This window comes from Chamaea fasciata, unplaced genomic scaffold (assembly GCF_029207755.1).
Source record: "Chamaea fasciata isolate MVZ Bird 193981 ecotype frontalis unplaced genomic scaffold, bChaFas1.0.hap1 SCAF_6, whole genome shotgun sequence".
Taxonomy (NCBI): domain Eukaryota; kingdom Metazoa; phylum Chordata; class Aves; order Passeriformes; family Sylviidae; genus Chamaea; species Chamaea fasciata.
The window spans coordinates 18,415,647-18,432,612 of NW_027094091.1; the positions used below are offsets into that span (position 1 = coordinate 18,415,647).

The 16,966-nt window shown below is 38.7% G+C and overlaps 1 protein-coding gene across 1 annotated transcript; it reads right to left on the reverse strand.

Annotated features, from left to right (window-relative positions):
* Positions 1 to 2,730: 2,730 nt before the first annotated feature.
* Positions 2,731 to 9,594, reverse strand: CCKAR (cholecystokinin A receptor). The gene is made up of 5 exons (XM_066185580.1): positions 9,471 to 9,594; positions 8,478 to 8,729; positions 6,094 to 6,355; positions 4,371 to 4,498; positions 2,731 to 3,749 (listed from the first exon to the last, which is right to left on the reverse strand). Exons 1-5 carry the CDS (start codon positions 9,592 to 9,594, stop codon positions 3,223 to 3,225), a joined length of 1,293 nt encoding a protein of 430 aa, XP_066041677.1. The 3' UTR covers positions 2,731 to 3,222.
* Positions 9,595 to 16,966: the final 7,372 nt, after the last annotated feature.

A 16,966-nucleotide genomic window follows, 5' to 3' on the forward strand; every position in this document is an offset into this window, starting at 1 on the left:
TGTTGTGTTGTGGGCAGGATATATGGCTTGGAGAAATGTGCTCCAGGAGTCTGTCAGCCAGAGATGATAGGGGGAAACGAAGATGAGAGTGTTTTCTGGGAAAGTAAATCTGAGAAGGAAAATAAACCTGTCAAAGAGAAAAAAAGCATCTAGCAATTGGTGGTGGTGGGAGAGTAAACTGGAGACTGAGAAGCATGCAGGACAAAAATCAGATGGTGTCATGCAGCTGAAGGAGATAAGAGAAATACAGAGGGTGGGGGAAAACCCCCAGGAATTGGGAGAAAGGGAAAGAAGGTAAAAATTTCTGAGATTTACAGACATTATGCACCTGAAATTCATTGGTTTGCCATTTGTCTGCTACGTCTGGAAAACAGTTTGCTTTTAAGGACTGCTTGTAACAGGATAGGATTTTTCTCCACAACCCCTGTAAACTACTGCTAAAATGAGAAGATTTCATAGGTTGTTTTTATTTTGGTATGTTTATTCCACCCATATTTATCGCTGAAGATAATTTTTTAGTGACATTAGCATCTGAATTAAAGTTACTGGGAGGATGCCATGATTCTTTGACAATGAAAGGGCAACATTTGGACCCAGGAATGACTTCTGCAATGCACAGATCAGGAAAAATGTCATTAAAATGCAGAAGGGTTGAAATTTCCTGTGCTAGGAGACCAGTGCAGAAGAATACAAAATTACTGGATTGCAAGATTGCATTTTAAAAGCTTAATTCCTACTTCTTGCTGGAATTTGGCATAAGGCTTCTGGCTTTGGTAGCTTGATCAAAAGAGATATTTTGTGGGGATAACAAGAAAATAGGTGGAGAGGGGGCAATGGAGGGGATGAGTGATGCACACACAGATGGGCCTTGGAGAAATGGTACATTTCAACCCTTCCCTGATTGTCTCCCAGCCACCACTCCATCAGGATCTTCTCCTGCCTTCCTCATTTCATCACCTCCAAATCGTGCTCCCTGACAGTTAAGGGAATCAATCAGAAACTCTACTCCTTTCAGCAGCAGCTACTGGAGGCCATGGGGGGCTGGGATCTGATTAAGGCACTGTTGAAAACAGCTTTGACTTTCATCTGAAACCACGATCCTCAGACTCAATCACTGAGAGCAGGTGAACTCTGCATGTCCTGTTGTGTCACTTTATAGGTACTGGAGAAGCTACATATACAAAACGGAATTTGCTTTTGAAAAAGCACACAGAGCTGTGGCTTGGGCTGCCCTGCAATGCAGCACATAGCCAGCAATAGTCACATCCCATATATTATTAAAATGTGGAGGGTTTTCTAACTTAAACAACAATTTTTAAACTATTATCTCTAATTGATCCAGGCTTTCAGATGGAATAAAATACTTCACAGATATGTTTTCTGCTGTCACTGTTCCACATAAATTCCAAAGCAGCTAATTTTATTCCTTCAGTTCCAATGCACAGGACAGGTTTGTAGAGTGTCTCAACATGTATCCGTAAGTGAAGTAAAATTTTCATTTTATTGCAATGAATTAAATCCCATAATTTAATTTGTTGGGTATTTGCAAAAGGTCAGATCAATGTCAGTAGTCTCAGCACCGTTCCAGGAGCAGTGCTACTTTATTAACTAGGCAGACAGAACATTGTTTCTATGGATTGTGCATAAATAGTGTTTAGAATTTTTTTTTAATTTCCTGTCTGTGGACAAGCTGGATGAAAAAAAAAATAATAGGCAAAGTTGTGTGCTAAGTTGTTAGGGTAAACCATTTCAGGCAATAACTGTGTGCAGAACATGGAGTCTGGGTGCTGGAACTCACAGTATATTTCTAATTTAAAATCATTCCGTAAAGAGATCAGATTTTCCTGATTAAAAACCTTGAGAAAGCTTATATTTAATATCCACATCTACATTCCACACTGTGCTCAAATTTAATCTCTGTCTAATAACAAGGGTTTATAATGATATTGATTCAGTTAGAAGATAGAAACATCTCCAACAGGATATTTTCACAAACCAGAATAAGTGATGTAACTTCTCCATCTGAGTTCCACAGAGTAAAGGACAAGACCTGAACACCCACACTCACCTGTGTGCTGCACAGGAGGGAGACTGGATTCCTTGCTCAACAAAGCACCAATAATTACATCATTCAAAGCTGTTTTACTCAGTGTTGAATCTGTTTACAAGTAGGTGTAGTTGGAGAAAATATGCTCCAAAGTTTAGAAAAACTATTTTCTGACACGGCCTTTCAGCCTTTGCTCATCGTATCTGCCCTTTCTGCCATTCTGCCCCCAATGCCTTTATTTCCACGTTGGCAGTGCCACACCTAAAGTGGCTGTGAACGTATTTATGAAATGTGACTGCCATGGGCACCAACCTGTGCCTTCAGTCCTGCATCTTCTGTAAAAGACCTCCTTGCTTTATGCCAAGCATTTATCCCTGTGCTTCTCAGTGTGGAAATTTCCCCACGAGCCTTTGTGGCTCATCTTAGACCCCGCCACTTGCATGTGTGGGTGCTTTCAGCTGCAAAGAAGAAAGCCATTTCTTTGTTCTTGTTCTATGGGGTTTATTTAAGTGAAAAATACATTAAATTATGTTAATTTATGCTATTGCCTGAGTGAAGAATGCATTCCACCCACAAAGCCAACAATATTTATTTTCATTTTATTAAAAAAAAAAGAAATTATTTTACTTAAAAGCAGTAATTTCATGTGGACAAGCCCATTCTTGCCACCCCAGAATTCCCGTGAGAGTGACACCAAAATTATCTCAACATGTATTAGCTCAGCTAAAATACAGTGAAAAGATACTACAAGTATAACAGAAAGATTTTTTGCTTATGAGGCATAGCTGGTGAAGTGAAGACTGCATTACATATATTCATGTTTGAGGAGAATCTATTTGCATCTTGGAAATTTTAAGAGATACTCAGAACTGCATGGAAAACTGAGCAAAGCTGTCGATATAGAGGACACCAATTTTTGCAGTGGAATTTATGCAAACAGAGCAACTTCTAAGGCTTTTCATAAAGTCCTTTATCTTCAGAGCTCTCTTCCTCCTTTTGAAGGGAAAGTGATGTAGCACTCAGAGAGTGATAGCATCAATTTCCCATAAAATTCTCGCTGTGTTTACTGTCAACTGAAGTGTTTCATTTACTCAGAACTAAATCACATTCAGCTGATGCCACAGCCACTTTCCAAGACCGGACAATTCTCCACTCATTGCCTCCCCTGGTGCAGCTCAAGGGGGTGCAGGTGCAGACATGTGTGTGTAAGAGCATTTGGAGAGTGAAGCCCTTGTTGTTTTCCCCTCCTCTTCATCCCCAGCATCTCCCCGTATCGTGGGGGGCTTCTGCCTGGCACAGCAGGTGAAGGTGGCCAGGAAGGCCATGCGGAAACGCTTGTTCATGAAGCAGTAGATGATGGGGTTCACGCAGGCAGAAGTGTAGGACAGCAGGTGGATGAAGGAGATGGGAGCCCCCGAGAGACGCCGGTCTGCGGAAGCCGTGTCGAAGGCTCGCCAGGCATTGACACTGAAGATGGGAGTCCAGCAGATGAAAAACAAAACCACTATCACCATCAGCATACGGATGACAAGTTTCTTGGCCATTAAGTTGGCAGAAGAGCTGTTGCTTCTCACTCTCTCTATTTTGTTGTGGCTCATAGCAGAGAGCTGTTGCAATGGCATTTTCCTTATTCTTTTGGTTTTGTTGAGGTAACATCCATCTCCATCCTCATATTTGGTGCTGCAGGTACTTAGTCTTCTTTCTGTACATATAAAGTGCTGTTTAAATAGTTGGCAAAATATCTCTGAACAGTGAGCCAAATAAAAAACGAAGAATGCAGTCTAAATCTAAATAAACAACATAATTCATAGCTGAGCAACTGTTGTGAAAAAAGCACTGGCCTGCTTCTAAGTCAGTCATGTTATCAGCTACTCTGAATCCACTCTCTCCCGATATTCTCACATCTTACCTCTGTAAAAACTGATGCAAAAGGTCTAAGAATGTTGCCTAGTTCAATATGGAAAGAAGATAATTTTCAAGGTTATATGCTGCTATTTTAATTTGACAGTTTTAATTGTGACATTTGTTGACAGAAATGGTCCTCATCCACGGCCAGAAAAAACCCTTGGTATTTCTATAATAAACAAATTAGAAATTTAATATATTATGCTGTGAATCTTTGCAAACAAGCCATAGGTGAGGTTTATTTGCTAACAGCAGAGTAACTGTAATCAAGAAATGCGGCTGGCAAGTTCATGGCATAACTGACATAATGGTCACTTTTGCCAAGTAGAAAGCTTTCCTTTTACTAGCCTCAAAATGTCGGCTCGTATCTTCAATCGTTACTTAAAAAAACCTGCCCCAACCCAAAATGTATTGTTACCTCGTGAAGATTTTCTCTGGCTGGCATCAAATTTTATTCCTCTGTAGAGTTCCAAAGAAATTAGACCATACGCAACCATCATTATAATCCCAGGAATAAGAAAGAGTGTGAGTAGCAGGAAAGTGTACCTAAGGAATAAAAAGACACTCTGAGAAGAGGGAATGGCACAAAACCATAAAAACAACTGAGAATTAAGGAAGACAGGATTTCAAGATTTCTTGAATTTTTTTCCTGCTAATACAAAGTACCGTTTTGACACCCCAGAAATTTCCTACTTCTCCTGCTTCCCCCAGAAAGGCAGAGCAGGAACAAGACTATAATGGCTGAAAACCATCTTTCATCCCACCTATGCACCCCAGAAAAGATGGACACTCCCACAGTGCTTAAAGGGGGCAGAAGCTCTCTCTGCCCGTGAATGGGGTTTCCTGCTGTAACCAGATGAGCATTGTATGCCCTGTAGCTTTGGACAATGTAAAAACTGCCTTGCAGAAGCTAAATGAGCACCTGCTGATTCTCAAAGAAGTCCTTCATACATTAAAAATATTTTATTGGATGGACTCAATGGTCTTAGAAGTCTTTTCCAATGTAAATTATTCCATTATTCTGCTTCAGAGAGATCTGACTTCTGAGGGCCATGGCACATGTGGGCAAAGACCGAGCAGCCGCAACCTGGGTTTTCATCCCTGGAGCCATGCAGAACTCCTGAGGAGGGATCCCAGGACTGGCAATCTCTTTGGTAAAGGAAGCAGCTTCTACTTGGTTTCACATCTGCTAACTCTCCTAGTCAGCTGCTCTGATGTGACGATAAGTTGGAGAAAAAATGATGTTTAAATGCTTCCATGAGCCTATGTCTCTCCTGATCCCTGTGACTTTGGGGAAAACTCAGTAACACACCTGGGAATCTGTAGGGAGACTACAGAGTAGAAAATTTTGTCCTGTACTCTTCCTTCTCATGCCACCAAATATCTGAGACTACTACTGAAAGCATTAACACAAAGTTACTGTCTTTGTGGATATACCATACCAAAATGGTACACACTTTAATCTTTTTCCCAGTTCCAACTGACCTTCAGCATCAAAAAAAATCTTACACTTTCTTGGTGCCAGTCAGTGTTTAGTCAACGTGCAAGGACATCATGTCTAAGTACCACTGCTGTTTGATAGTGCTGCTGTTTACCCTGCCTGAATGTGTAGGACTGGGAGCGTGTCTCTCCCCACTTCCCTCTGCCCCTATCCTCCATAAGCAACCAAAAGGATTCTCAAATAAGACATTTGCAGCCTCATATTCTACTTCTCGGCTACAGAGAACCTTCAAACAAATTAACGGGCAAGGCAGCAGACAGAGGGGTGTTTGTAAGTGTCTGCATTTCTCAAACATTAACCAAGGATTTCTCTGAGAATGTTAAGTTTATGTGTAAATGAGTGAAAGCAGTATTCCTACCACAAGTGACAGATGCTTTCTTTACAGTGACAATTGGGGCTTAGCAGACCATGGTGTGAGAATTATTGCCATGTTGGGCAGTCTTTCCTCTGACAAGGGAAAAGTCATGCAAACGTCAAAATGTTAGCAGCTTAAAAAGTTTTTTAACATCTTAAATAAGCATGATAGAGTGTTAACATTTGCTGAAGGTTAATATTTGATTTTCCATAGGCTTATTGCTACCATGAAATCCCGTTTTCCAGCAGATAATTACACTTTTGCTAACAGCCAGTTATCTCTTACCAAGACTGTTGAATGACATCGCTTGGCCAAAGGAGCCGACACATATTTGCCGTTGTGTTGTTGTACTTGGTGAAAGGTACCAGTTTGCTGTAGATGGGGTATGGTGACATGATAGCAAAGGAGACACACCAGGTTGCAGCAATCACTCTCAGGGCGTGAGATTTTGTCTGCCAGACCCTGGACTGCAGCGGTTTGCAAATGGCACTGTATCTCTCCAAAGATATGGCAACCAGGTTGAATGTAGAGACACTTACAGAGACACCTACGTATATATATATATAAAATAAAGAAAAAGGTTATTCTCTTGTTTTAAAGGTTATGTTATGTTCAAATTGTCTTTCTAGCTTGCTGTATGTCTACAAAATTTTAAAAATATAGCAAATTATTTATAAGCAGAAGTATTTATAAACACCACATTGACTAAGTCAGTGAGAATGTGTGGGCAGTGGGTCTGAGTCTCCAGACTGCTCCAGACTGACATTCCTGCTCTGCCCTCCTCTTACTCCAAAAGTCTAAGAAAAAATACACACTCTGTCAAACCATAAAATTCTGGTAAGAGGGAAAGAAGACAATTTTACTCTTAATTATTCTCTTTGATACTGTGGTTTATTCACTCCACTAATTGCACTGAAATTCAAACAAAGCATTGGAAATGAGTTAATTATTCTCTTAACACAGATGTTCACAGTTCCTTTTCTATTGTTCTAATTTTTTTGAGTGTCCTGCTTGACTTGTGATCTGATTTTCTCATTCAAGAGAGTTAAATCTATTACAACTTTTTAATTAGATGCTAATGGAGTTACAAACAAGGAGAAATGAAGTCATGAAGCAGAATCTTTGTCCTTTGGGTACCCTTAATTTCTTCTGTTCATATTTTATAAAATATAGTGCAGTTGTCTGTGTTTCTATCATTGAGGTGCCCAAGTTCACCACTGTAAAATTATAAATATTTTTTCTTAACTTTGCCACAATTTTTTTTTTTAGTGAATGTGTTTTTATTTATCTTTGTGAATGTGGGTCAGACTATAAAATGCCAATACTGTTACAGTTTGCTTTACAGAAATCATCTATAATTGAAAATTTGTCTTTCTACATCTTAAAATGAAAAATTGAGCATAGTTGATGCAATGGTTGTCAGTGTCTGTCAGGTGATGACTCTTAGCTGAATCTTTAGTGGGAAATCTTCACATTCTGACTCTTCAATTGCAACAGCTTCATAATAAGAAACTTTATGTTGGTCTGTTTCACTGGATTTTTTTATAAAGTAATTTACACTGTGTGCAATAAGAGGAAAATGACAATGCTTCGGTAATGTTTTATGGTATTTTTGGCAGCAATTCATTGTAATTGTTTAAACGTGGCCTTTAGTTTTATTGGTTTTATCTACAAAAAGATGTTGATTTCCCATTCGCACACTTTAGGTGTGTACTTTCACATTACATCAAAGTTCTCAAGGGCATGGGTTGAAAGCGGACTTGAGTGGCAAAAACTTTACATAATGTTCTTTTTCTTTTTCTTTTTCTTTTTCTTTTTCTTTTTCTTTTTCTTTTTCTTTTTCTTTTTCTTTTTCTTTTTCTTTTTCTTTTTCTTTTTCTTTTTCTTTTTCTTTTTCTTTTTCTTTTTCTTTTTCTTTTTCTTTTTTTTTATACTGTTTGGTTGTTTTGGTTTTGTTTTGTTTGTTTGGGCTATTTTGGTTAAGCAACAAGCAAATGCAGAGGAAATATTAAAGTGAGACAAAAATCACTTTTACACACATACACAAGGAGACATTTTGAAACTCCTAGCTCCTGGCTCCACAACCAAAAGGGGTATGGCAAGGAATACAAAAGTGATGCTTCTTAATGTCAGCCTCTAAAATCTATATCTGTGTTTTATGGTCTTCTGGTGAGCTCTGATCACACCTGGTCTGTCCGCAAAGAGTACTTGCTCCAACTTCCAGCTCTGTGAATTACAGAGTTGGCCTATTTCTCTTTTCTTTTTTTATGTATCACTGCTGCCAAAAAGCTGTGGTTAAAATCTGCCCTTACTGAGGGTGTATAAGCCCATCATTTCTGGTGGGTGATCTGAACACTGAAAAGAATCTTGTCAGTGATGGGGAACTAAGTGCATGTGCTGGGTTCCTCATTAAAGTTTTATCATGCAATATCTTCACATCTAGCAAAACACTTCTGTATGTCATTATAGTTAAGTGTGTGCCTCTGTGTTTTGCTGGATCAGACCAAGGACACCAGAACCATGAAGATTTGCACTACAAAGGTGTTTCTTCATAGTACTGGTAACTTCAGTGGTGGATGGAAACAATCAGCCTTTTATAGAACTTTAAATACCTTCTCACCTGTCTCATTGGTCAGTCTTCAAAATAGGTATAAACTTCCCAGACTTACCCATGAAATAAGTGGCAGTTTTGCACACAGCACTTCCAAAAATAAAATCTTTTAGGAGGTTGGGAATGAGGGTGAAAGGCATACAGAAAAGGCAGAGCATCAGGTCGCTGACTGCTAGTGACAGCAGAAATGTGTTGGTGACTGTTCTCATCCGCTTGTTTCTTATCAGCACCGTAATCACCAGAACGTTCCCCAAAATGCTGAGCAGAAATATCAAGCAATAGAGCAGAATCCGTATTATCTGATGGAAATCTGAAAATTGTCACAAGAAAAGATCAGTTACACAGTATTCAACTCAGATTAAAATTATGTATTTCACCCTTTAATCAAAAGGTAAAACTCTTTCTGTATTCAATTTTCTGAAGGTTTATGTCTTTACACCAATGCAATATCAGTGAAAGTGCTGAAATTCTTTAATGTATTCTGATCTACCTAAATTGCACAGCATTAAGCTACAATATAAGCAATACAATGTACATTTGGAGAGTCAAATACAACCTAAAGCATGTGCTTCTCATGCTACTTACTGTGCAGCACTTACCATGTGAGATCCTATTTTATGCAAAAGTAAGAAAAGATTAAGCAATCAAAAGATATTTTAATATATGGATTTTTTTTCAGCTTCAGAGTGCTATAATTTTATATTAAATCACTTTCATACATGGGATCAGATCTGATAATTCCATTGTTATTGAATTGATAAAAAGTCATGTTTCTCCAGGTCCTTAGCAGAGATGTTTACATTTTGTGCTGCAAAGCGCTACTGTTTTTGTTTTACATTATATCCAAATTTTGTCCTAGTTCAATTTTGAACTTGGAAAACCAGCACATACTAAACATTTTGCTGCCTGTTTTTCATACTAACTTAAAAGCAAGCAGTTGATTTTGCACTCTCTCAGAGAAAATGCCTTGCATAGCTCTTTCTTTCTATGGTATCTCTAGATCCAGCTATAACTAAAACTGCCTGGAAAAAAATCGATTTTCCATACATACCTTTAGAAGGATAAGGTGCATCATCCACACAGAAAAAAGTGTCATTTTCCAAGATGATATCGCAGAGGAAATCAGTAATGTTGGTGCCATTCCCAAGGAAACTACTAGCATCAACTATTTCCATTCTTCAGTATCCACAGGTTAGCTTTGATGAAGGAGAAGGTGGGTTTGTAACTATCTGCCCATGCTTTCAGTAAACAAAAACGTTTCTGAATGAAGTCTTCAGAAGAAATACAAGAGAGGCAGCTGTGCAAGGAAGCTGCTCTGACTCTCCGGCAGGAGCACCCAGCACACAGAGTCCTGCTCTGGCTGAACAAGATTTATTCCAGGGGCACACAGGGCAGTTCAGCAAAGCAAAGCGTGTGTGCACACACACACTCACACGTATGCACACACACACACACACACATCCCCTCCGGTACTTTTTAGATCCACCCTCTTCAGCTACTGCACTACTGTTGGGATTATAAACAGGCTAGAAAAAAGATTACAGCATTAACCCCTTGCAAGGTTGCTTCTACTCATGTTTCTGCAATATTTCTCAGAGTCAGCCTGTTATGTCACAGCCTATAAATGAGACCCAGTGAGTGAGGAGAGTGATAAATCTGGCTCTCAACTAACATTTAAAACATTAAGAGCCGCTTAATAAAAGGGCAGAGAAGAGAAAAATATAGTGAAGATTTTGCATTCCTTACATGGAAATGATTCTTGTCTTCATATTTTTCAGAGTAAACTGAAGATAGGGTAGACTCAGAAAAATAAAAGCAGATACATTTATCTCATTTGGCGAAGTGCTAGTTTCACATGAAAGTGCTGTATGTGCCTGATCCAAACCCCAGCAAGTCAACAAAAAACCCCACTAATTTCACTTAGTGGATGAAATCTTACGAAAGTATATTAGAATTGTCAGTTAATAGAAGCAGAAGTCTATACATTTCCTCTGTGCAAGGACTTGTATATGACTTGACACACTTGATAAAACTGATAAATTGTGGCGCATTAGTTACACACCAGCGGAAAACAAAAGACTGTGATGGTTAAAAAGTTCTGCTTTTTTAAGACATAAACATCATCCTCATTGGTGTTTTCACAAAGTCATGGGCTTTTTCTTTTCAATACATAACTTGTTTATGGCCAGAAATGCAAATTAATATCAGAAATTAATCTCTACTGTGAATTAGTGAAAAACTAATTTCACATTTGAAATCCCATTTACTTAAAAGCAGAGCACTAATAGGTTCTTTATAACAACTCCTGACCCCTCAAAGCTGATATACACGGACTGGAAACCCCGGCTTTCTTTCCCAGTCTTGCCAGCTTTGCTTTATGGTATGAATAATGGGAATAGGTATGTAGTAAAGTAGCTTGAAAAGTTACATTGAAAGTTCTAATTTCTCAATTATCCTTTGTACCTCTGGGAGTCCTGGATGCAGCTGGCCATCAGGGGTCCATACCAGTGCATGGTCCCACTGGCCACCTTGCTCTCAGGGTGTGAGAGGCTGGCCAGGGCTGCAGGACAGTGATTAACACTGTAAAGCCACTGCAGGTCTCTCGTATCAGTCTCAAACGTATGTGGGACAGGGTGAAGGCCCAGCTTCCCCAGGACAGCAGGAGTCCCTCGCTGAGCCCCAACCCAAGGGATGGGCCCACTTCAGTGTCAAGACATGCTTGCTAAGCACATGCAAGACAGGTGAAGCCATTGAGGCTGGCAGCCACGGCTGGAGGCTTACAGAGTCAGCAAAAAGGCAAGTGGAACCAGGCTGCACTGGACACAGCTGGCTTTGTGTGCTGTGCAGACAGCAAAGGAGCTGAGAACACAGTGGTAGGAGACAGCACGTGCAGCACAGGCTTGAAGAGTTGAGGGACAAGTACTGAATCATGACTAACTCCAGAAAATACTAATTTCAACCAAAAGCAAGAGCAGAATGTGTGAGGGCATGATATTCTGTGCAAATCCCAGGAAGTGTGGAGCTACTGTTCAAAACAAATTGGATCACCTTGTTCACATGCTCAGGACTCTGAATGTGTAAGGTGCAGCTGTCCTCTACTAATTAGTCCAGAGACTTTTATCTGTTATTAGAGTATTCATCAGTTTTCCATCTCTGAACGCCAGGCTTACAGACTGGCTCACAATTCCAAGGGTTTAGTTCCCCTGGAGTCTTTTTTAAACATTGGCATCACATTTACACAATATTTTCCCCTGGCAACAACGTAGTTCTAAACAATAGATTGCACATCATAGTTAATAATTTTACTATTTCCTTTAGAAGTTCTGGATGAATACCATCTGGTCCTGGGCTGAGCTCGATTCAGCATCTGCTAGTTAAATTGCCAGAGTAAATGAGGAAGAATTTGCCATGAACTCTTGACTCCCCTTTTGGAGTGGATTTCTGCATGAAACATATCAAGATCAAAGAGTTTTGTTTTTCTAGGCTTTTATTTTGAATAGATTTACTCAAATGTACAGCCAATAGTCCTCATGTTTGGACAGTTCTGAGTTGCCTTTATAATATCATTCCTCTCTACTACATTTAGCTAACTGCTTGACAGATCACTCTCCATGCAGATCAGTATCATCTCATTGTCTCCCTGCAAGTTTCAGGAGGGAAAAAAGGAGGTTTTAATGAAATGCTTGCTCATTGCAGATGTAATTTCATCATTTAGGAGAGACAAAAACCTGACTGTCTGTCCACTTGTACTTAATCATGCATTATTTGGGATTTTGAAAGTTTTAGGCAAGAACTTCTCTGGAAGAACTTCTCTGGAGCTCCTTGTTTTATTAGCAACACTGATTTATTAATAAATTGTTTTTTAATTAAGATATAATTTAGGTATCTTAATATGACTGCATTGATAGTTTGGACAGAAGTATACAAAGATATTTTTCCTTAAATTTGAAGGAGGTTTGCTAATCCATGATAACAAAAGAATCTGCCTTTTTTCTCTTTTAATTCTAGTCTCAATCCTTTTCTCCCCTCTAATGTCATATGCTGAACACACTGTCCTTGCAGCCAAAACAATTGCTGTGCACTGTCATTTCCTGCTATGTGTATGCATCTTTTCTCATCCAAAACTAAACCACATCAATTTACAGTTACCTCATTCTTTTTTCCTGAAGAATTATCTGTTCTGGTTTATTCATTAATTTGACAAAGATCTTTACTTAATTTAAATAGAAAGTCCACTTGCAAAATGATGCATTTGGAAAAGCATATCTTTATCTGGTGTCAAATTTACAAATCAGTTTAGGTTTGTTGCCATGTCTTTTTTGTCCTGACAAGTGAAATTGAACAAAACAATTAGAAAAAAACATATATGGAAAATCATGGTCTACTTCTGTTCTCACTTGCCATGTTTATGCTGGCATTAGGCCTCTGATTCAGTGGAGATACTCTCACAGGCACAAACTACAGGGAGACCTGAATTAGGCCACATTTTGGAGAAAGCACATGAACAAAATTCTCATCAATACATTTATCGCAAACTTTTTCAAGGCAATCTGAGCCTGAGTCCTATCAGTGTCTCACAGTAACTGCATTTAAACAATTTATTTCATATTGATCTGAACTAAATACATAAGGATGAAATTTTCATCTGAGCACCTTGTTGTACTATCAGTGATTTCTGAAATACCACTCACCAGCCATAGATGGGATCAAAGGTGAACAAGGTGCTCCTGCTGCCCCTTCAGTGCTCCTGCAAACGTCTCATAGTACATGGCATGTTGCTCAATAAATCTCTTGAAGACTCCACAGGTCTTCAATGATGAAATTCTTGTATTTCGGTCATGTAATTGTCCAGACATATCTCAAGGCATCTTTTAAATTTTTGGGGGGTCACTGCTTTTCATTCTTTTGAAGTGCCAATTCATAGTGGTTGAACTTCCTGGATATTTGCAGTACCATCTATCTGACCTGCCTGTGAGAAGCAACACAGCTGGTCCTGATGTCTTCATGGGCATCCAGGCAGCTTGTCCTACCACCTTCCTCAAAAGAGAGGAAATGAGACCTCCAAGGTAATGGCTGTGCGTTCTGTACCGTGTTCTAGGCTCTCTGATGAATGGAATGAATAAAGCATGTTGTCTCTGTAAATCCTCAGGTCCAGTTTCATAATCATGGTAAAGTTTCTATGGGCTTGCAGAGTGCAAAAGGGATTTCTGCTCCAGAGATTTCTATGCAAGTTCTGTAAACAATTTAGGGAAACTGCTTCAAAGAAATATATGTAAATCATTTGTCCAATGTAAGATAAGCTCCTCTTAGCAATCCTTCTGACGCCCTGTGATATTACTGAAGTCTGGGATGAGTCACTGTCCACTCATTCCACCCAAATGGTTCACAGTGCATGTTGCTACTCATGTCGGCACTTCTCAGACTGTCACTGAGCTCAGCTGCATCTCCTCTCCCCACACATCTGGCCCTATAGCTATGAAAAATTGATGGCAGAATTTACATCAATGCTCTCTGAACAACTGAAGCTGATCCTTTTCCCTTTCATGTCCTATCGTAACAGATATATAAGTGCTATGAGGAATGAATACACACCCATGAAAGAGAAACATAGATATTTTTAAAAGGTGCTCATTTCTTTTGCAGGCTATACATGATGTTGTACAACCCTTTTTGTCCCTTCACCATGTGAATATTAACTTGGTAGAAAAAAACAGTTCAGGATTTAAGCTAGAGATGCAAGCAAATAGCCTGGCATACCCTTATACTGTGGGTATATTATGTGCTAGAACCCCATGCCAAGTAACCTGCATCAACACTAGGCCCAGGAGATCCCTTTTTCTGGATTATATTAACCCCATCAAGTGTTGGTACCATTAATGATCTCCTTTGCTTACTAGACCAACATCAGTCAAAGTCAAAATCCATCACATGTTCTAAGGTACTGGTCATCTGGGACTTTTCTGAGGTACAGTTATTGCATGGTTTGTAAAAAACAGATAAAAGATCAGGGTCTGCTGCCATAAACAACCCCAATAGGTTATAATGTCAGTAACAAAATGGTACAACTCTTCTTGACAGTACTCAACTCCTTAAAGCTTGAAACAGCAACAGGCTGCTAAATAAAGGCACACCTGTGACAACTGAGAACAGAAGTCTTTTATTTTAAGATTCCAGTTAGGCATATAACAAAGAGTCACAACTCTTTTACCACAAGAGATTTTCTTTAGCATATCTCACAGAGCAATACTAATGAAATCAGTTATGTTAACTGCAGCTGCTGTGAGTTTCAATTTAAAGATGAAAAAACAAAGCAAAGTATTTGGCACAGGCTGCTAAGTAGGAGAGTGGAAGAGCTGGGAAAAGCAAAGTTGTCTTTTTAGACTGCTGCTGTGTGATACTCTGCTCTAAAAAGAAGCCACGCTACCCTCATGACGTTAAGATCAAATGGATTTCCACATTTCCACAGAATTAGATAAAGAGATGTTAGTTTCACAACACCAGCTAACTAATTTAGAGACTGGCTGTGCAATTAGCAGGGAGGAAATGGAGAAGGTCAGCTGATATATTATTGGTGAATTGGTACCAGCATGTCTGAAGCCAGGGCTTTAATCTAAGATTCCAAAATTTGTGTGTCTTACTATGTACAGAGAAAAATTACTTCGTGTTCCATTACATCTCATCTCACATCAACATTTTTAGAGGAGTAACAGCGTCTGTTGATGATAAATTCCCTTAAGGTAATACTACTGAACTTTGTTCACTAACATCTGAGTTCCCAAGAGTCATTTAATCCTAGTTCAAAGGGAACCCAAGATATGGGAATCAAGAGAGGCATTGTCTCTATTAGACAAATACCGAAAATTACACTTACATAAAATGAATAAATTTAATCAACAATAGTCATCCTTTAAAGTTTCAGATTTTTATAAGGAACATAAACTTCCTAGGAGCAGTCATCTGATTTGACATAAATTTGCACAAGTCTGTGCAAGAAATAGAATATAAAATTTATTATATTTTGATGAATTCTCTGATATTTAGCACTGAAGAGGGGCACATACCCTCAGATTTTAAATGGTAACTAACTGGCTAAACCTCTTCTCAACAACTGATATCTGAATATGAATTTTAGTCATTTGAAACAATTCAAACCATGAAGTGAGGGCAAAGAACAAAAAATTTAGAAGATATTGCAAAATGTGTCTCCATTAGAAGACCTATCTATCATCACTACTGGTACAGACAGGTACTAGACAGCTGTACTCTATAAACCCCTGCCAGCAAAGCCCACAAGGAAACAACACTCCTTGAAAGTGCATAACCAAAGTAGGATTTTGATCTAATAAATAGAAAAACAAAAGACTGGGATGTCTAGAGTTTTGCTGGTTTCCCATTGTCATGATTTTTGCATGGAAGGGTAGTCAGATAGCAAGATGACAGGTTATGCCCTTCAAAGACTTATATAATGAAAGTAACATTTTAAATAAGGCTCATGGCCTGCATTTTGTTGTACACAATTAAGTGTTTTATTGTTTGACTCTTGTTCTCTTGCTGTGACAATCTCCAGGCCAGTTTTTTCAGATAAATGGAACTCCGCTAGCTGGGACTTTGGACTAACTATTGAACACTGTAAGAGGAGGTATGGAGACCTTTAGAAGCAAAGACAATTTACCCCAACTGAAGTTCTCTTCTAGGTCTTAATTTCTGGGATGTTTAGCTATATTTGTAAATTAGCTAAATGCTCTTTGCATTTTGGACTTCTTTGATAGGTATAATGCTGTCCAATAACTTTATGTAGAAAGTAGTCCGTTATCATTTTCTGAGAAACTGGGGGAGACAGGTCAAGTCCACAGAGACAAAAAATACTCTAATTTATTTCAATTATTGTGCTAAGCTATCCTGGAAGTATTTGATAGGTATCTCAAAACATTATTAAAATACTGAAACACTGAAAATAATACTTTCCAGAGTTTCAGCACAGATGGGCTATTAAATGATGGTATTGTTCGCCTTATTTGCCAACTTTTGTCTATATAATCCTTAAGAAAACATATTCTGAGGAACAATTGCCGTAGTTAGTTTGGATTATTTGCTCATGTTTATACAGTATTACATAGTGCAGGGAGTTAATGTGACTGAAAGTATGTAAGTTTTAAATTAATTTTCATTGTTTAGTCTTTGCTTACATTACAAAACTGTTTTAAATCAGCCAAGAAGTCTCAACTCTCAAAAGAAGGGAGAAACAAAACTCCGAGGACAAACTCTGCTCTGAATTCTCTACACTCACTTTTTGACAGCATCAGGTTCAGTCAGGCTGCTGTGGTGTGTCCAAATATCCAGGGTTTATAAATTAGGCACATTAGAAGTTGTATCTCTTGGGTATCATCCTTGTATATAGAAAAGTTATACGCCACACTCTTGATTTTGCTTTAACAAATATCTGAAAATTTGCAGTACATTAACTGCGGTTAACTGGGTGATTTTTTTCTAATATTTTTGTGTGTGTGCCTGAAGTCATTATCCCATATTTGCAATTTCATGCCATTC